At 39.2% G+C, this 21,522-nt stretch overlaps 1 protein-coding gene across 1 annotated transcript in view; it reads left to right on the top strand.

Annotated features, from left to right (window-relative positions):
• The window catches only part of LOC130917453 (rho guanine nucleotide exchange factor 26-like), a 63,814-nt gene that overhangs the window by 13,639 nt on the left and 28,653 nt on the right, over positions 1-21,522 (top strand). The window contains exons 6-11 of the mRNA XM_057838857.1: positions 648-808; positions 12,694-12,846; positions 12,968-13,097; positions 13,528-13,602; positions 13,683-13,772; positions 13,857-14,011. Of these exons, the coding sequence (XP_057694840.1) occupies positions 648-808; positions 12,694-12,846; positions 12,968-13,097; positions 13,528-13,602; positions 13,683-13,772; positions 13,857-14,011 (764 nt within the window). The remainder of the gene's footprint in view (positions 1-647; positions 809-12,693; positions 12,847-12,967; positions 13,098-13,527; positions 13,603-13,682; positions 13,773-13,856; positions 14,012-21,522) is intronic.

A 21,522-nucleotide genomic window follows, 5' to 3' on the forward strand; every position in this document is an offset into this window, starting at 1 on the left:
ACAAGTAACAAGTGGACATGACACTGTGCTGTCATATTAATCTGTTTGAGCGGGGCATGTGCGTTAATTGCGTCAAATATTTTAACGTGATTAATTGAAAAAAATAATTACCTCCCGTTAACGCGATAATTTTGACAGCCCTAAATTAATTTAGAAAAAAAAAATAAAGCAAATGTGACACACAGAATGGCTTGCTAAAATTTGCTCAAATATATTGTTCTACGTAAAGGACGTCAGCCAAGGTCGGCCCTCCACATTTTTACCACACCAAATCTGGCCCCCTTTGCATAAAGTTTGGACACCTCTGTATTAGGTTAATAAAAATGTTATGTCTGGTAGCATAAAATCCCCAAAAGTGCCACAAAAACGTGCCAAAAGGACCATATTTACTCCCATTGAGACTTCAACAAAAAAGATGATGTGTTACAGTGCGGTTAGGTGTCATGTCACGGACACAATCTCTTCACCTACGATTTGCATTTGTTTTTGCACTGTTAACGGCTACGCAACAAAATTAGAATGAACAAAACAAAGCAAAAAGTGAAATGAGTAACACGCTCTACAGTGTGTATGTCGCCTTTTGCCCATACAGGCTACATGTGAATCTCAAACACTTTCATTTTGAGTAAAGTAGTACTTCTCTCCAGGCCATCTTCGAAGTGATCTCCTCTGAGCACTCCTACCTCCACAGTCTAGAGATCCTGATACGGATGTTTAAAAACTCGCCAGAGCTCAGGGAGGCCATGACCAAGACAGAACACCATCACCTCTTCTCCAACATCGCCGACGTCTGTGAGGCAAGCAAAAAGTAAGAAATTCAAACATCCACATTAGTGTATTTCCGTTCTTGATGTTTTCTGTGCAAGTAGACTAAAATTAGAATATAATAAACAAAAGTAGTGTTTTCAGCTGCTCCTGTGCGCCTCGTTAAAAAGTTTGTGGTGTTTTGCTTTTGGCTAATGGGTCATATAATTCCACAGTTAACAACACTTCAACACTTTGGAGCGCAGTCTCACTTAAATCTTAGGTGTGTTTGTTAGCACCATGACATTTGCGCTCTTCTACACTCACAGCTTGGCTTTTTTTCAGCATTCATCTTGAAAGTGGTCTCTGAGGGGCACGAAACAGGTTTTAAGAAGAGATTTTGACTAAAAGGCATATAAAATCAAAAGTGTATTTTTATTGTGTGCTTCAGATTGAAGGTGTTCTATGAACCCCCTGAGTGCATTGTGATTTAGAGAACAGACATGAGCCATTAAATGACTTGTGGTCTTGTAACAGTAGACCTCTAGGAATCCTATAAAACGGTTAGGTGGAAACAGTCTTCTCCAACTGCTGAAAGAATTTGAACATTTACACTTGCAATTGATACAAGACTATATAGTAAGCAATTCAGTTATTTTGATTCCTGGGCGGCGCCAAAACTTGTTTACTTCTGAATGTCATTTACATATTGCTACATTCCAGGGGAGCAACTACCCATTCTTGTTAGGGTATGTGAAATGAAAAGTGGCGCCCTTACAAAACACAACACAATCTCTGACACTTTGTAGCAGCGAACTCTCTCTCTCTTCCTCTAATCAGTTGCGCGTGCAGCCTCACATTACAAACTAAGGCCCAAACGAGACTGCTCATAGCTGCCAGCAAAAATCAATTATCAAATTTGCTGGCAACAATCCAGTTACTTAATGAACAATTTAAAGGTGTAAGGGAAAAAAAAAACGGGAGTGGGAGTAATTTTGACTGGGATCGGGAATAATCAGGGGGGATTCCTGGTGGCGGCACCCCCTGTCGACTCGTGCCCACATGCAGCGCATTCGTTGCTCAACGTGCAGTTGCGCCATTGCTACATTGTTACCACTGATTCCTCACGCCTATTCCTGACACTGATGCTACAACTATGAGAATTAACTGACATTGTTTGTCCCAAATGCCTTTCCTAATTATGTGTGTGGGTGTGAGGATTGCAAAAGGGATGAACATTTACAGTAAATCTCTGAAAGCTTTTCATGGGAAATTTAGGAGACTACGGTTCCATTACAATTCATTACAAAAAATCAGAATTCACCGGAAATGTCACTTTTTTTTATGTATAAACTCATGAATAATAAAGATTGTGTTATGTCATAAACAGTCGAACTAGTGAAGTAAACACGCAACATTTAAAATGTTGTATTGTTTTTTTTTTGTTTTTTTTTTTTATTAATGTTGACAATTTTTTAAAACCTAACTTAGCCATTGCTTGTGTTTTATTTTGTAAAAATAGGACCTTTTAAAGACCATTTGTTGACATTTTGTCATTTATGCTTGCATTCAAACAGCATTAACAACTAATTCCATGACCTGGCCTTTGCCAAACGAGAATGCTTACATACAGTACACTTACAGAATGTACATTGTATGAATGGGTCATGCATTTATTTTAAATACATTTTTCACTATAGATTCTGTTAGGGCTGCAGCTACTGAATATTTTAGTAATCGAGTATTCTACTGAAATTCATTGAATAATCGAGTAATCGGATAAAACTTTTTTTTTTTTTTTTTTTAGGTGAAGAGCAATTATAAATATACATTATAAAACAAGACATTTCACCTAATACTAAACAATTTTTAGACAATGTCTTTATTTTAGATGTACATTGTTGAAAACGGCAACAATTGCATCTCAGATGTGACTAGGGAAAAAAAAGAACAAATTCACTGCTTTCACTTAAAAAACTTAAGATCCAATAAAAAAAACCTTTAAATTCCTTCCTTAAAAATGTCATTATACTTAATAACGCACATCCCTTAAAAGTTAGGTGTTTTTCCCCATGTGTTCCAATTGAATTCCCATTTGTGTCAAGCTCATTTTAAGTTGTAGTTAAATTTTAAGTGAGTCTAAATTGTAAGTCCTGATAGGATTTTGAGTTTTTGCAGTGTTCAAAATATATGTATGGTACCTGCTGTACTGGAGCATATTAGGCACAAGTGCTATTTGGTGTTTTATCCATCAATGACTACTGAGCTAAAATTGAAAGTTAGCTGTATTACACCCTTATCGCTTAACATCGCTGTGTTTTTACAGTTTAAATCAAGCCTGAATGAAAGACACGTTAGCCATGCATCGACAGTAGTCATAATTAATAGAAAACAAGCCCTCCGCAGGGCTAACGTTACGTTAGCAAGGTACAATAACATTAATTTTATTCAGCAACACTGCGTTAACTTAATTTTACCTTGTCCCAAGTAGGTGTGGGCTGATTACTGGTTTCAAGGTATATCGTGGCATGAAAACGTCAAGGTTTCAAAACCGCAAAAAAAATCCATCATACCGTCCCTAAGGTATTTGCTATTTTTTATGTCCCAAAAAATGCATGGAGAAATCCTTCGCAGCTGTACGGCTCAACCCTCCCCCACCAGTTGTTGCTCTGTATCAGTGAGTCAGCTGCGCTACACGAGGGCTGGAGGAGGTGAAACTCCTGAACTTTTTCCTCCATTGAAGAAAACGAAATCGCTAGAATGGGAATACTTCGGCTACAGAAAGTTACTGACGACCGCGACTTAGAGGAGGGCCAACTGACATGAAAAACATGTTTGTGAAGGATAGCTGCCAAGGAGGCAATACCTCCCATATAATTTTGCATGTATATAAAATTAAAGGTTAGTCACACCAGCGTGTTTGGTGAGTCTAGCGGGGGTAAAACGTTTTTGTTTTTCTCTCTGACAACTGTCTGTGTTGAGAAAGTGTGTGTATAATGTAAACATGATGCGAGTTATACGTGCTATATGTGCTTTTTATGGAAAATAATTCAATTATTTTTGTTCTGATGTTAATAATGTTGAGGTGTGGCTGTAGGTTTAAGCTCACCGAAAGAACTGCATTTATTTTAATTTTATTTAGCATAATTGTTTTTTTTTGTTTTTTTGTTTTTTTTTTATTTTAACTTAACATTATAATTATTTTCCAATTTGCTGATATGTTTTGAAAAATAAATATCCTGTTCAATGGAAATATCTTTTTTTAAACCCATATATCTCAAGGTAACACATTTTAGAGCTTTAATTGCAATACCGTGAAACCGTGATAATTTTGCTTAAAGTTATCATACCGCCAGAATCTCATACTGGCACATGCCTAGTCCCAAGTATTGCTCCTCAGCTCTCGGAGCAAACCGGGTGCCTTCGATGGAGCTGGAACATTGAAGACATGCTGTAGTGGTATGCAAGCACTGTCCTAAAGTGAATAAATGAAACCGTGTTTGCCTCAGTGTCCAGCTTGAAATGCTGCCACACTTTTTACATTTTCTGCTTTTTCTTGGTGCATGGTTGGAATCAAATATATCCGCCGCCTCTGTCGTCTTCCTGTTCTCACGTGACATCAGCGCGTTGTGCCGCATTCAAAGTAGTCCGGGCAAAAAGTCCTGCTTAGAGCTGGCGAAATTAAATGATTCCTTGAAGTGGAAAAAATTCTTTGATCAATTTTTAAAATCCAATTATTTGAGTAATCGTTTCAGCTCTAGATTCTATGCATGGTATATTAAGTCGTAGTCTCTAGCTGCATATCAATGCACAAATTCCTTTCCTCTGTTAGGACTTGCGGTGACCCATTGCACATTTTACTCAACGTACCCGAATACCCTCTACACCTACTCACTGTCAGTCACATCATAGAAATTTAAAACTGAGAAATCAGAATCTGGCTTTACCAAGTGTAAGAAAGCTACTTAAACGTCCATCATGCCTGGCTACAGGCCTGTTGTGATGTTGACAGTGCGTGTTGTGATGGATTGTGGGAGGGCTTTAAGTGTTTTCCACACAGGTGTGTTCCTGATTGTATTTCAGTAGGAGCCTCGGGTTATGAGAAAGCTCATTTGCAAGCATTCCTCACGGTATCATCAAAGAGCATCTAAAAAAATTACTGTATTTGTGCAAATAGTGGAAATGCAGAAGCTGAGTAAGATAATATTGGGTGTGGCCTTTATTTACTGTATTTGCGTGACTAGTATATTATGTCAAGTGAAACTCGGCTTTTAAATTGATACGTGCCATTATGGAGAAAAGCTGGAAATAGGAGTGGGAACCTCTTGGTACCTCACGATACGATATGATTTGCGATACAAAGCTCATGATAACGATGATCTGACGATATGGCGATACAACGATTATCGATACATTGCTCAGGAAATCATTCTAGGATATTCTACAAATAACTAATAAACAGAAAAATAAGCGTCTGCTGTGAATTGGAATGAGTTAATCACTAGTAGACGTCCAATCCACTTGAAATGGGAGGGTGGCAGCGAATGAACATTCGTTCATTCACTGCCATCCCTCCCACTTCAAACGGATTGAACGTCTATGGCCGTCATTGGCACCCAACCCAATGAGGTAATTTTGGGCCATTTAAGGCTATTACCTGTTGATTTTCAGTTACTTCCTATTGATTTTGGGGTATTTTATGGATCACTTCCGGTTTATTTTGAGTTAGAGAACAGGAAGTGACTCAAACGCAACAGGAAATGACCTTAATGCCCTAAAATGAACAACAAGTGACCTGTAAATGACCTGAAAATCGGACAGAATGACTGTGAATGCTCTGGTTTTGAATGAACGAATATCCCCAGTCTAAATGGATTGGGCGTCAAGCACTGTCAATGCAGCCTTAGAGTTAACTGAGACACTATTATGGTGGAAGATTTAGCAACTTGTTGAATCCTTTTAAATTTTTTTTTTTTTTTTTTTAAGACATTGACACCTTTTAAAACGATATATCGATAACCTTTTGGGATACAAAGTATCACGATATAACACCATTTCAAATTTTGTCACACCCCTACTGGTAAACGTGTCTGTCTTTGTCTGTGTGGCCTTCTTATTATTGTTGCAATCCACATTGCTCATGACAACAACATGATGCCACAAAGGGCTGGGTCAATGGGGTTTTTCCCACCCTTGACCTGTTACAACCAAGAATAGATGTTTAAGATACCACAGTCTTTTTGATTCTGTGTGGGCATGTTGTCACGAGGAAAGAAAAAGCATTGTCTTCTATAGATAGGCAAACCATCTGTTTGTGTGTTGAGCAGCAGTCGGCTGGAGTAGGAGAATCTTTTGCGAAAGGCCGCAGTCGCTCAAGGACGGCGGTCCTTCCTGTTTGTCATCTTCACATGACATGCTTCACCCTTTTTTTGTGGCATGCTGTTTAACGGACCATCTGTTGATCCTCAGGAAGAGGAAAAGCCTCTGTTGTTGTGTTTAACGTTAGACCATGCCTCTATTTCAAGAGGTGTGGAGTTCCTCTCTTGTGATCTTCCAGGAGAAAGGTGTTGGGGATGTTTCCTGTCTCTCTGACTCCTGCATCTGTCATGTCCTGCATGTTCCCGTGATGGTGCTGAGTAATGTGGCTCTTTCATGCTGAATCTTCAACACAGGGTTTTAGTTTTGACAGTTTGGGGAATTTAATGATTCCATGTATCGTTTTACCACCATCAAATTGCTAAAGGATACATGACAAAATAAGCATTTGGTGTGATGTTAAAAAAAACACTTTTGGGATGACAATTGTTTTCACTGAACTCACAAGCACCTTGCCTGTGTTAATACTACCTGTCACTTTTTTAAAGTAAGCTATTTTGGAGCATTGTGATTTAGTTTTCAAGACAAACAAATTTGGTGTTCTATGATAATACTGTACACTGTACACCTACACACTGAATCCATCAAATGAAAGAATATACAGTTGGGCAAATAAGTATTTAGTCAACCACTAATTGTGCAAGTTCTCCCACTTGAAAATATTAGAGAGGCCTGGAATTGTCAACATGGGTAAACCTCAACCATGAGAGACAGAATGTGAAAAAAAACTGAAAATCACATTGTTTGATTTTTGAAGAATTTATTTGCAAATCATGGTGGAAAATAAGTATTTGGTCAATACCAAAAGTATTATTTTGTTATGTACCCTTTGTTGGCGATAACGGAGGCCAAACGTTTTTTGTAACTCTTCACAAGCTTTTCACACACTGTTTCTGGTATTTTGGCCCATTCCTCCATGCAGATATCCTTAAGAGCAGTGATGTTTTGGGGCTGTCGTTGGGCAACACGGACTTTCAACTCCCTCCACAGATTTTCTATGGGGTTGAGATCAGGAGACTGGCTAGGCCACTCCAGGACCTGGAAATGCTTCTTAAGAAGCCACTCCTTGGTTGCCCTGGCTGTATGTTTGGGATCATTGTCATGCTGAAGGACCCAGCCACGTCTCATCTTCAATGCCCTTGCTAATGGAAGAAGATTTTCACTCAAAATCTCTCAATACATGGCCCCATTCATTCTTTCCTTTACACTGATCAGTCGTCCTGGTCCCTTTGCAGAAAAACAGCCCCAAAGCATGATGTTTCCAACCCCATGCTTCACAGTGGGTATGGTGTTCTTCGGATGCAATTCGGTATTCTTTCTCCTCCAAACACGAGAAGGTGTTTCTACCAAAAAGTTCTATTTTGGTTTCATCTGACCATAACACATTCTCCCAGTCCTCTTCTGCATCATCCAGATGCTCTCTAGTGAACCGCAGACAGGCCTGGATGTGTACTGGCTTCAGCAGGGGGACACGTCTGGCAGTGCAGGATTTAAGTCCCTGGTGGCGCATTGTGTTACTGATGGTAGCCTTTGTTACTGTGGTCCCAGCTCTCTGTAGGTCATTCAGTAGGTCCCCCCGTGTGGTTCTGGGATTTTTGCTCACCGTTCTTGTTATCATTTTGACGCCACGGGATGAGATCTTGCATGGAGCCCCAGATCGAGGGAGATTATCAGTGGTCTTGCATGTCTTCCATTTTCTAGTAATTGCTCCCACAATTGATTTCTTTACATTTCTTTACCTATTGCAGATTCAGTCTTCCCAGCCTGGTGCAGGTCTACAATTTTGTCTCTAGTGTCCTTCGACAGCTCTTTCGTCTTGGCCATAGTGGAGTTTGGAGTGTGACTAACTGAGTTTGTGGACAGGTGTCTCTTATACCGATACTGAGTTAAAACAGGTGTCATTAATACAAGTAACGAGTGGAGCCTCGTTAGACCTCGTTACACCTCGTTAGAAGAAGTTAGACCTCTTTGACAGCCAGTAATCTTGCTTGTTTGTAGGTGACCAAATACTTATTTTCCACTCTAATTTTGAAATAAATTCTTTAAAAACAATTTGATTTTCTGTTTTTTTCCACATTCTGTCTCTCATGGTTGAGGTTTACCCATGTTGACAATTACAGGCCTCTCTAATCTTTTCAAGTAGGAGAACTTGCACAATTGGTGGTTGACTAAATACTTATTTGCCCCACTGTATGACGTCAACAAGGAAAACTTTCTACCATTTCCTTTCTATCATAAACAGCAGAAGAATAAAGGCTAATTTTCCAAATTGCAAGCTGCTTCTCCCAAATACTGGAAAATTGAGCATTTTGTAAAAAAGAATCATATTGGGCAGAACACTGACGCAGTTTTATTTTATTTCTTTATTGTGTAACACCTTTTAACCTCTGAACAGTTGTTTCATAACCAAAGCGTGTGACCAGACAATGTACGTAAAGGAAATTCCCTGTCACACGGCGTCGACATTCTTATGTCGCGTCACCCCCTGACTGATAAATAAATGCGATCATACAGAAAATAATGGTTGACAGAATGTGGATATACACCTAGACACACGTATATTTCCATGGAGAAAATCTGTCAATACAAGGATGTCAATGTTTTAGTGCAGTTGACGTCCAATCAATTTTGACCAGGAGATCATTCGCTGCCAACCCTTCCAGTCAATGGCAGCAACTGAGTTAAATGAATGCCCCATAGACAAGTTTCCTGAGCGAAAATTGGGCTCCAGGACTTTCCGTGTTGTGCGTTTGTTCATATCACTTTGTTGATCGTTCGTTGACAAAATTACTACTACTACAAGGTATTTTTTATCTGTTTAGATTATTATGAGCTCACCACACATGTACATATAAACACAAATAGTAAGTAGTTCTTTTATATTGCAGATTGTCTTCCCTTTCCACCTGTGAACAAAAAACGTGTAACGCTTAAATTTATGCATTTAAGGTTAAAAGCCCGTTTTTTCCATTTATTTATCGTTGAAGCTAATGCAAAGCTAATGATGTCTCAGCTGTGACGCAACACAGAATTGTAGTCAAATTGACCATAAATGTACCTGGCACAGTCTTGGTTCCACATCTGCCTTCATGAACACAAAATTCCCATATTCATGTGTTAGGACACAGTCAACTGGATGCTTCGGAGTTTTTAAGAACCCTGATTGCGTTTCCATCCATTGCCATTAAAGCCATAAAATACAAAACTATTTTGGTTGTGGCGACTCTTAGCCACTTCTTCATGTTGTGATGGCAGATGAATGCGCCATTTTCAAATCGTCCTTTTTGAAGGATTTTATTAAGTAATGCCACTCCAGCTCCACTGTTGTTTTGGTTGAAGAAAGTGTAAAACGGAAGTCGCGAGCAGAAATGCGGAAGTAAATCGTAAGTACCTCGGAAACTTGTCTATAAGGTTTTACTGTAATGTACACAGGAATATACTATAGACGGGCTTTGATTAGCGTTACTCAGTCAGTTACGGGCTAGTATTATTTTTTGGCTTCATTTCACACACATGCCATTACTACCGTATTTTTCGGACTATAAGTCGCAGTTTTTTTTTTTTCCATAGTTTGGCTGGGGGTGCGACTTATACTCAGGAGCGACTTATGTGTGAAATATTAACACATTATGATATAATTTCACATGTTATTTTCGTGTTTTGGAGTGACACTGATGGTTTGGTAAACTTGTTAGCATGTTCTTTATGCTGTAGTTATCTGAATAACTCTTAATAGCTATGGCCACGTTCGCGTTCTGCCTTTGGCAATGTGTGTTCAATTGTATTATTGACTTTTTTATATTGAAATGCATGCTTTTAGTTTGTGGCGCTTTCACGCCCATGTGGGGGCGCACTTGTTTACGCGAAGAAGAGCGCTCACACGCCAGAAGAAGATGGACAGCTACGCGGTGTCTCTGAGCGAGTGGGCAAGAGAGAGAGAGAAACACGGCTGCGAACCTACGTTCATTGTTTATGCTTGTAAAATATCGTTAAGGAGGCAACACCTGTGTTTATCATCTTTTGTGTTGTTGTTGTTGTGTGTTTTTCACCCGCGATCGGACACTTAGAGCCAGTTGTGTGGTTGTTTGAACGATGTGCTAATGCTAGCAAACGCATGCTAACCGTTTGTGTCATTGCTGTAATAGCACCTAATTATCATTTATTTACGTTGATGCGAACCTGTTTGGTATAGAGGGGGAACTTATTTCAGCAAATTATAAGGACGTCCAGCATCGTCATTTGGGAGTTTAGCTCGCTGTATAGCCAGGACCAAGCCATAGCGTCCTGGTGAGGACAGTATATTCGCATTTCGTTGTTCATGCACTGTACACTGTACACTTATTCATTATGTTGTTCTCTGTTGTATTTTTATATTAAATTGCCTTTCAAGATGACATACACACACACTGTTCTATGTGGTGGATTTTATCAAGTAAATTTCCCCCCAAAAATGCGACTTATACTCCGGTGCGACTTATATATGTTTTTTTTTTCTCTTTGTTGGGCATTTTATGGCTGGTGCGACTTATACTCCGGTGCGTCTTATATATGTTTTTTTTCTCTTTGTTGGGCATTTTATGGCTGGTGCGACTTATACTCTGGTGTGATTTGTAGTCCGAAAAATACGGTAACTACCATAAGACAAGTCATGACAGTCAAGTGTAATATCCTTATGCATTTAGCGCTTGAGTTGCGACATATTGTCCCCCTGCTTTCTCTAATGTGCAATGAAAATGAGTGTCAATTGCAGCCACAAGCAGAACTGAATTGAAATCTAAAAGGGTGAATCACTGCTATTTGTTGGTCTTTTTAACATTATTATTTATTTACAACTTTTCTTATCTGTACTTAATCTTGGTTTTACACGTTTTGCATGTGAAATACACATTAGCGAATTAGCTAATTAGCTTAGCGCTCAGCGCTAACTATTAACATTAACATCTCAACTTTTCACTGTGTAGCAGCACTGAAGTGCTATTTCAGACCTTCTCTATTAAAAAAAGATGTAATCGATAAGTACACCTGTTAAAAGTTGTGAATGTTTCGACTCCCAACTCGTGAATGATCTAAAGCAGAATTTTCATAAGATAAGTTCATCACCTCAATTCCTGTTTAAGCTGATGCTACACAATGATTCGGGTGAATTTTACAGGTGTTGTAGGAGTGGGAACCTCTTGGTACCTCACGATACGATACGATTTGCGATAAAAAGCTCACGATAACGATGATCTGATGATGTGGCGATTCAACGATTATCGATACATTAGTCAGAAAATCATTCTAGGATATTCTACAAACAACTAATAAACAGAAAAACAAGCTTCTGCTGTTAATTGGAATTCCTTTAACCAATGTACTTTGTTTTCACAGATTTCTGTACCTTTTCACACGTTTGCAGTGTTACCACTGTACTTAATCTTGGTTTTACACGTTTTGCATGTGAAATACACATTAGCGAATTAGCTAATTAGCTTAGCGCTCAGCGCTAACTATTAACATTAACATCTCAACTTTTCACTGTGTAGCAGCACTGAAGTGCTATTTCAGACCTTCTCTATTAAAAAAAGATGTAATCGATAAGTACACCTGTTAAAAGTTGTGAATGTTTCGACTCCCAACTCGTGAATGATCTAAAGCAGAATTTTCATAAGATAAGTTCATCACCTCAATTCCTGTTTAAGCTGATGCTACACAATGATTCGGGTGAATTTTACAGGTGTTGTAGGAGTGGGAACCTCTTGGTACCTCACGATACGATACGATTTGCGATAAAAAGCTCACGATAACGATGATCTGATGATGTGGCGATTCAACGATTATCGATACATTAGTCAGAAAATCATTCTAGGATATTCTACAAACAACTAATAAACAGAAAAACAAGCTTCTGCTGTTAATTGGAATGAGTTTATCACCAGTAGACGTCCAATCCATTTGAACTGGGAGGGTGGCAAATTTGTTCATTCGCCACCATCCCTCCCATCGATGGCCGTCAGTGGCAGCCAATGAGGTAATTTTGGGCCACTTGAGATAATTTTCCTGTTGATTTTCAGTTACTTCCCATTGATTTTGGGGTATTTTATGGGTCACTTCCTGTCTATTTTGAATTACAGAACATGAAGTGACCTGGGAATCCACCAACTGAATAGGCAATGACTCAAACTCAACAGGAAATGACCTGTAAATGCCCTAAAATGAACAGCAAGTGACCTGTAAATGCCCTGAAAATCGGACTGAATGTCTGTGAATGCTCTGGTTTTGAATGAACAAATTCCCAGTCTAAATGGATTGGGCGTCGAGCACCGTCATTGGTACTCTTAGAGTTAACTCAGACACTATTTTGGTGGAAGATTATGGTAGCAACTTGTTGTCTCCTATTTTTTTTTTTTTTTTAAACATTGACACCTTTTCAAAACAATATCTCGATTTATGGCAGGAGCATATCAATAACCTTTTGGGATATAAAGTATCATGATATATCACCATTTCGATATTTTGTCACACCCATAGTTGTAAATGTATGCCTGAAATGGCAACTTCGGCCTCATTTGTTTGACTGTGTCGTGTCTTTAGGTTCTTTAAGCAACTAGAGGAGAAACACCAGCACAATATTGTGATCGACAGCATCAGTGACATCGTTTGTAAACACGCTGAATCCAACTTTGATCCCTACGTGACGTATTGTTCCAACGAGGTCTACCAGCAGAGAACCCTGCAGAGGCTCCTGTGAGTAACTGTGCACACTCACACGTCTTATCTTATCTGCTGTGGCTTTCATCCAGAATGTACTCACACTTTGACCTTGGAAGTTTGCTAAAGCTACTTTTTCCTCCTCCTCATGCCGCAGGTCCAAGAATCCTGTTTTTAAGGAGGTGCTGAGCAGGATCGAGGGCCACCCGGACTGCAGGAACCTCCCCATGATCTCCTTCCTCATTCTGCCCATGCAGAGGGTCACGCGGTTGCCCTTGCTCATGGACGTGAGTATGCCTGATCTTTGGAATAACGAGACCTTTGCTCTTATATAACTTTTGTTTAGTGACTGTTGCACCGCAAACAGCCTACAGGGCGTGTGCTTTGAGTCAGTAACCACAAACTTTCAGTTCAGGTGACATTACATCATGGCCTAATTTATCCCCTGTCTATGTTGACTCTTCAGTGTCATTATTTTTCTCTTCCTTTCTTGTGCTCCACTTTGACCCCCTTTGCTTCAATATGTTGTTAGTCTCTCCCAAGAGTCTCTTGGGTTTAGTCCACACGGAGGCCTAGAGATCCTGAGAAAGTTTGGTTTCACTTCACTTACTTCCCACAGCTGCTGAGTTTCGACACGCTATCAAGCATTGATAAGGCACAATTTGTTTTTATAGGCACAATGAAATGATCGTTTTTTTTGTGCTCTACTTCCTGCAGACAATTTGCCAGAAGACTCCTAAAGACTCGGCACCGTATGAAGAATGTAAAAAGGCTTTACATGCCGTCAGCAAGGTCAGTGAACAATACAGAACAACATTTATATTTACTGTATGTCAGATCACATATTTTTTAACATTTGTTTGCGTGTGCAGGTGGTTAGAAAATGCAATGAGGGCGCACGTACCATGGAGAGAACTGAGATGATGTATACCATCAATTCCCAGCTGGACTTTAAGATCAAGGTAGCATTTGTTACGACGTAACAGCCAATATTTTATATGTTCGTAAAAGGCTTTTACTAAGTGGAGGTCCTGTCTGATCCTCAGCCTTTCCCGCTGGTTTCATCATCACGGTGGATGGTGAAAAGAGGCGAGCTGACAGCCTTCGTAGAGGACAACGGCCTCTTCCTAAAGCGGACGTCGCGACATCAGGTCTACTTTTTCCTCTTTAACGACGTCCTCATCGTCACCCGAAAGAAGAGGTAAGCAGATGGCAGATTTGGTGCACAACATAACTCACCTTCTGTGACAAATTAGTGTAAATGTAAAGTATAAACCATGGGTGAGAAACATCTTTGCATGGGCCACAGGGTATCCTTCACAAGTCTAATATATATCTGTTAACTAGTGCTGCTAAGTATAAACCTGGCCAATTTAGTCTTCACTGAACTTGACTTGCATGTTGTTTAGAATGCAGGAAGAAAAAAATACCGGGAGGATTCCGACACCAACAAATTGGGAAAATACAGATTCCTTTCTAAAAGGCTGAAGTCATAAATTTGATTCCAAACCACCTATGATTCAGTTCTACTTTAAACAGCAGGTGTCTAAAGCTGCAGCGCTTCTGCTTTAGGGGTGTGCCCTCTTAGGCACCCCACGATTCGATTCGATTACGATTCAGAGTGCAACGATTCGATTACTGAACGATGATCACGGTATTGACGATGATCACGATTATCACGATTATCGATGTGCATTACTAGTTAATACAGTGGCCAAACAAATTTTTGTCCATTATTTATTTAAAATATCCTAAGGATTCAACAGGTGATGGAACCCAGAGAATGATGGAAACCTGCCCATACAACAAAAAGCTGCCCTTAAGCTGCTTTATTTATTTATTTAATGTTTTTTTACAAGAAAGTGCACAAACATTGACCATTTTAAAGGGAGTACTTATTTTTTCAACAATACAACAAAATTTACACAGGAGGAATGAATTCCACATTTTCTGGAAACAAAGCGTCTTTAGAAATAAGACTTCCTTTAACCAATGTACTTTGTTTTCACAGATTTCTGTACCTTTTCACACGTTTGCAGTGTTACCACTGTACTTAATCTTGGTTTTACACGTTTTGCATGTGAAATACACATTAGCGAATTAGCTAATTAGCTTAGCGCTCAGCGCTAACTATTAACATCTCAAAAACAACAACATTAAAGGCTAAACAGTACAAGAGGGCTCGTGTACTCACCTCTTATCGATGCACACGGGTCTTAGCAACACACTCAGGACATGTTTTAATTCAAATGCCTTAAAACTACTGCTGGACATCTGAAAGACAAGGAGCAACAAACTATCTCTCTTCCCCTCTTGCTCTAAAATATAACTTGCGCACAAAAGCGTGACCACCGGGTTGCGCCTCTGTACTTGCCTGTCTTATACACAAATTTATTTTCCAGTCTTTTAAAAAGGAGTAAATCTCTCAGTAACCGGCAGCATCCATCATAACGTGCATGCGCCCATTAACGGTGGCCGGGCGGCAGACGTGTCTTGAATTTCGTTGTGCTACGAGCGGCTGCCATAATGTTATGAGGGAAAATCATCGTTTTTGAACCTTTATGAATCGTAATCGAATCGTCACGTGTCGAATGGCGATGCATGTAATAATCAAATTTTTGGAACGCCTCCATTCTGCTTTATCAGCAATTTTTTTTTTCAACATGCCTGTTATTGAGTCATCAATACGATAACAATGCTAGTGTTAGGCTGAAGGCATCTTGGAAACAGTTTTTTCCTCCAAAAAGAACCCCTAAAATCACTCTCAAACGCTTGGAATCGATTGTCCCCCAACAAGTGCACTCAAAATTCCTAAGAATCATAGAGAAGGGTGGGGAAGAAAAAAAAACATTCCAAATGATGTTTTTTCTGGGAATGGAACCTGGAAGACCAGACGGCTTTGGCGTGTGCAGTCCAGCTCATGTTTAGATGAAGACAGTTTTTGGGAAATGGGAGTGTGAACGAGAGAAGCTGTTATAATATTGGTTTGTTCTGCAGTGTCACGCGACTTGGCTATGTTCATTCGAGCAAAACAAAAAACACAGCCAGAGTACTGCTGCGTTTCAAACAACTATGATATCATAGCTTTTTCAGTTGAAAACATGTTTTACTTGACTTATTTAGCCTCCCTTTTTCACATTGGCATACCGTTCAATAGGATGGAGGCTAAGTGGGTAGTGGCGCATTTGGATGAACACAATTTGGAATCAAATTCTTCAACATTTTGAGGTCATTGTTGAATCTGAGGACTCTTAGGCAGCCAAATGATGGTTCAGTTTGAATATTTTTTTTTAACGTGAACAGATTCCTTGAATATGTAGTGGAAAGCAGACCCTGTGTCAGATTTGGCTGACATGCAGCAGGAAAGCATTGAGTGCCTGGACTGTGCGGGAACACTTATATAACGGCCAAGAATCCACAGCAGCTGGCTTCTCTCTCATCTCCGCCTCCCAAAATGCATTTTTTCCCAAACTGGCATCTTTCAACAGCCACTATTGTTATGCTTTATTCTTCATGTCTTTTTAGTCCTCATGGTTGCAACCTTGTGGGCTGACAGTAGTAATCCCTGCACTGTGTCCTAGTTATTCTGTTTGTTTGACCAAGCTGTAGTCTCAACGCGCTCCAGTTTGCTCCATTTTTATCCATTCGCATGGCTGACATTTTTTTGTAACAAAATGGAATACATATAGTGAACTCATATAACTATATCCAAATGGCCAAAAGTTTTAGAACATCCATTATTTTGTTAACGTAAAGTGAAGTTGTACATGTTCATTGAATAGTTTAGAATGCTTGCCTGGAAATCAAGAAAAGTGATGAAGTGCTTGAGGTTAAGCAGAATAAATTAAATCAATAAATCAGGTTTGTCAAATAAATAAGGTTTCTCAAAACGTGAAAATATCAGAATTTTAAACAGATCAAATCTCCAGACATAAACCCCATCAAGGTGGTTTGCAAACTTGAAGGTACACAGCAGCAATCCCTACACTGTGCCCTAGTTATTCTGTTTGTTTGACCAATCTGTAGTCTCAGCTCACTCCAGTATGCAGTATGTTTATCCACCCACATGGCTGACATTATTTTCGTAACAAAAAGAAATACATATAGCGAAATTATATAAACATATCTAAATGGCCAAAAGTTTTAGAACGTCCATTATTTTGTTAACCTAAAGTGAAGCCGTTCAAGTTCAAGAAAAGTGATTAAAGCAACACTAAGTAACTTTTCAACATTTATAAAATATTTTCATAACATTTGTGATAATATGTCGACTGACAACTAGTTGAATGAGTCATTTTTATATCTTGTGCGGGTCTATATCACTTTCAGCTAGGGGTGTAACGGTATACAAAAATCTAGGTTCGGTACGTACCTCGGTTTTGAGGTCACTGTTCGGTTCATTTTCGGTACAGTAAGAAAACAAAATGCAAAATATAAATGTGCTAGTTGTTTATTACACACCTTTGTGCTTTCAACAATAGGAACATTAGCCTATACAAAGCTAGAATTCTGCTCAAAAAGTAGCGGGTATTTAAACATAATCCAACAACAATTTGCCTTTCAGACCCCGCGTATTGGTCAGCTTTCTTTCTGAAAGAAAGAAGAAAAAAGAAGTCCTGTGCAAAGAGAAAAGCAATCCCAATTACAAAGATTTTAACATGTATTTTACAAATGAAATGCCTCAATGAATCGTTTTTTTTTTTTTTTTTTTTTTGTCTTATGAACGGTTTTCAAAAGCTTTATTGGTGGGTTTTCTTAAGTTAAAGCGCCACACAGAAATTAATAAATTTAATTGTGTAAGCAGGATCTGTGTATTATTCTTATTATTTAATTACAGGTGTTTTAGCTCATTTCATTTTATTTTATTCAAATGGGCTATTATTGATTTTATTATGTGTTTATATTTTACAAAAGTGATCTAGTATTCATTTATATTGTATATTTTATGTTGTATAACTTTAGTTCCTATGTGAATATTAGTTCCTACTTGTTTTGTTGTATTAGGAGGGTTTTGTGTTGAACACGGGGCCTTGTTGGCTATTATTATAGCAGAGAAGACAGCAGTAAAATCAACAAAGACGAGTCATCAGAGATCTGATGGAGTCAAAAAGTGGGTTACGATTGCATATTAGTTTGAAAATCGACCGGATCCACCGTATTTTTACACGAGTGACCTCTTGTCTGCCCGATCCTAGCTACCGGTAGTAGTATTGACGCAGGAGGGTCGCGTCTCACGTCAAATAATAAACTCTGCCGTTCTTTTCGCGTTCGTCGTGTTGAGCTGCTTCTGGGACGCGTCTATGGCTGATTGACTTTCACGCCCGCGTTTCACTGCGTTCTCCAGCGGCCACGTTGTCGCGCTGTTGACGTTTCTGGGTTATATTGTCCTACAGTGTTGGTCCTCATTATAGTAGAGAAGACGGAGTAAATATAATCTACAAAAAGAAACTGTAACCCGATCGACTCACAGCCTCGAAAAGTAAGGGTTACATTACGTCAGAAACTCGTTCGGTATGCCTCCGTTCTGAACCGAACACCACGTACCGAAACGGTTCAATACAAATACATGTACCATTACACCCTTACTTTCAGCGTTAATTAACTTTTTATGAAGAAGGCGGCAGGAACCCTGCCACACTAAGCCACACGGTTGCTAACCGTTATATGCTATTGTTTAGCCACAACTGGATTCATTACCTTATTACTAATTATCCTTCACACAACCGCTGGAAGCAAAAATGTTGTTTAATCCATCTGCAGGAGACCGAGAAAATCATTTTTGATTGATAATTTTACGACACTGCGCGGGTGTGCGCTGGTCTTCATGGCAAATGCAGTCTTCCTTAAGGCAAAACACTACCGCTTTTGTCCACAGGCGTTGCTAAAATTGACCAAAACTGAAAAGTTACCACGTGTTGCTTTAATTGCTCGAGGTTAAGCAGAATAAAAAAAAGGTTTGTCAAATAAATAAGATTCTCAAAACATAAAAACAGATTCTGTCAGGGTCCGCAAACGCAGAAACAAGGATGGACCTTACAACAGACAAAGAACAATTATGAAATACAAAACAAAAAACACACGCGATCGCGGTAAAAAAGGGAAATAACAAAACAGGTCCGTGATAGGAGGTCGACGAGGTTCAATATACAAACGCGAGGGTAAACTTAGGTGGTAGGCAGAGAGCTAACAACACATAAAAATAAACTCACATACCTGCACAAGGCAGAGCCATACAAAACTAAAGCTGCAGGCGACCAAAACCCAAGACGAGTCGAAATTACCAAAATAGCAAGGTATTTCAATGACAAAGATGTTGAATGGCGACCAGCAAGGAAAATATCTCGGCGTTCTTCTCCCGGATGGCCTGCGTTTATATACTATCACTGATGAGCAGGGATTAGCTACAGGTGCAACGTCGGCACGACCCCACAGCCCGCTCTGCAACAAAAACAAAATCTAACCAACAGCAGAACGCGACAGATAAAATCTCCTGACTTAAACCCCATTGTGGTGGTTTGGGATTGGATCCGCTGCCATGAAGTTAGTCAAGAAGTATTTTTGAAAAATATCTGATTTCCACTGTGGCTACAAGGCCAAAATTGTGTTTCTCTGTCCATCTGCCTACTTCAATGAGTTTTAACGTTTAAGTTATTTTGGTTAATGGATTGATTCAATGATTTATTTTGGAGTAATCACGGTGCATGTCTAATGTATTTTTTTTGGGGGGGGGGGGGGGGGGGTTACATCACTTCAAGTCCTACGATCAATTGTTTATTGAATTACAAATGGTCACAGCTCACCTTCATTATACCAGGAATTATATTTATTTTATTTTTCTCTACTAAAAGAATGTACGTATTGACAACTGGATACTCAGAAAACAAAACTACCGTAATTGTCGGACTATAAGCCGCTACATTTTTCCCTCATTTTAAATCCTGCGGCTTATAGTCCAGTGCGGCTTATTTCTTGATTTATTTGGGTTAAAAACCTTATTTGACAGCGGCGCCATAGGACAGTCATAATTATGACATGACACTATCATGGGCATTACTGAATGCTTATGACAGATATAATTTAAGTGTCATCCGGCAAATAATGTCACTAACTCCATTAATGTCCAGCTCGGCTCTTTTACATCCATTCAAAAGTGAGATAATTTGCCGGATAACACTAAACAACATCTGCAATAAGCATTTATTAATTGTCAAGACAAGTGTCATATCATAATTTTAATTGTCTAATGACAGTCTTATGGTGCCACTGTCAAATAATGAAACAACTGGAACAGTAACTGAAGAAATAATTAGCAGAGAACATGAATTTTGATTGTTATTTACATCTGTAGCGCTGCAATGCATGCTAGGAGGCATGTTGGACAACAACAATATTTACAGCAGGGAGCAGTGATGGCCAAATGAAGCTTCTTGAAGCAATGAAGCTTTGCAACCAATTGGTTCACAACTTCATGGTGGTTCATTTGGTTTTAGGACAGTCGTATGATGCCGCTGTCAAATAAAGTGTTACCGGTGAATATATTTTGGTGTAAATATACCATAATACAGTGAGGACGACTGCGGTTTATAGTCCGGTGTAGCTTAATCTATGAACAAATGTCGTTTTCATGTCAAATTTGGTGAGTGGCTGCCTATAGTCAGGTGCACCTTATAGTGCGAAAATTACTGTAAATATATATTTGTGGACCATTAAAAAAAATGTGGAAATGAGTATAATATATAATAGTATAATGACAATATGTTACTTTTTCAAAATAAAAAACATGTTTGTCAAATAAAAACAATTCATCTACCATTAGTATTATTTCCCAGAAGGATAAATAGCTTTAAGATCCAAACACACCTGATTTGCAACAGGATTCCGGAAGGAATTATGTTTGCTGTGAGTGGTTCCACTGTATTAGATTAGCCCACTTAAACAAGCCATTTTTATCCGCCCACTCATGCAGGAATACTCACCACACAACCATGTAGGTTCTGATCGTGTTCTAATCTCCTCCAGCAAATCCCCTCACGCCCGCCATGCAAAAGGCATTCCATATATGTTACCTGTAGGGCTATCAGTCATGAAAAATGTGACAAGAAAGAAATACTGCAGTTGTGTGTAAGAATATTTAGGGATGAACAACACACAGCGGAAATGCTTTGCTGCGCCTTGTCATTAACCTAACATAATACTTAATAAGTGGACCAGCCTGGACATGTTCACTGTTTGGGGCTGTAAATATTTATAGGTCCCAAGTCCTCAGTTTCTCGTCTCCAACTTGTTCAAAATGCTGCTGCTCGATTTTTAACAGATACACCTAGACGTGAACATATTACCCCCGTGCTATCATCGCTCCACTGGCTTCCAGTCCATTTTAGAATTGATTTTAAACTTTTACTGTTTGTTTTTAATTCTATTAATGGCCAGGCTCCTTCTTACTTATCAGAAATTTTAACCATCCGTAACTCTGGCAGGACTCTTCGCTCTACCGGCCAACTTCATTTGCAAGTCCCAAGGTCCAAACTCAAACAGTGGGGAGACCGATCTTTTGCGGTTGCTGCACCCAGGTTATGGAATAGTCTTCCCCCGGAGATCCGCACCACTACAAATTTGGGCCTTTTTAAATCTCGTTTAAAGACACACCTTTTTAGACTCGCCTTTCCCCAAGATTAATTTAGCCTGGTTTTATTTCCTTAGGGTTTTTAATGT

The sequence above is a fragment of the Corythoichthys intestinalis genome, chromosome 6 (genome assembly GCF_030265065.1).
Source record: "Corythoichthys intestinalis isolate RoL2023-P3 chromosome 6, ASM3026506v1, whole genome shotgun sequence".
In the NCBI taxonomy this organism is placed as follows: Eukaryota; Metazoa; Chordata; class Actinopteri; order Syngnathiformes; family Syngnathidae; genus Corythoichthys; species Corythoichthys intestinalis.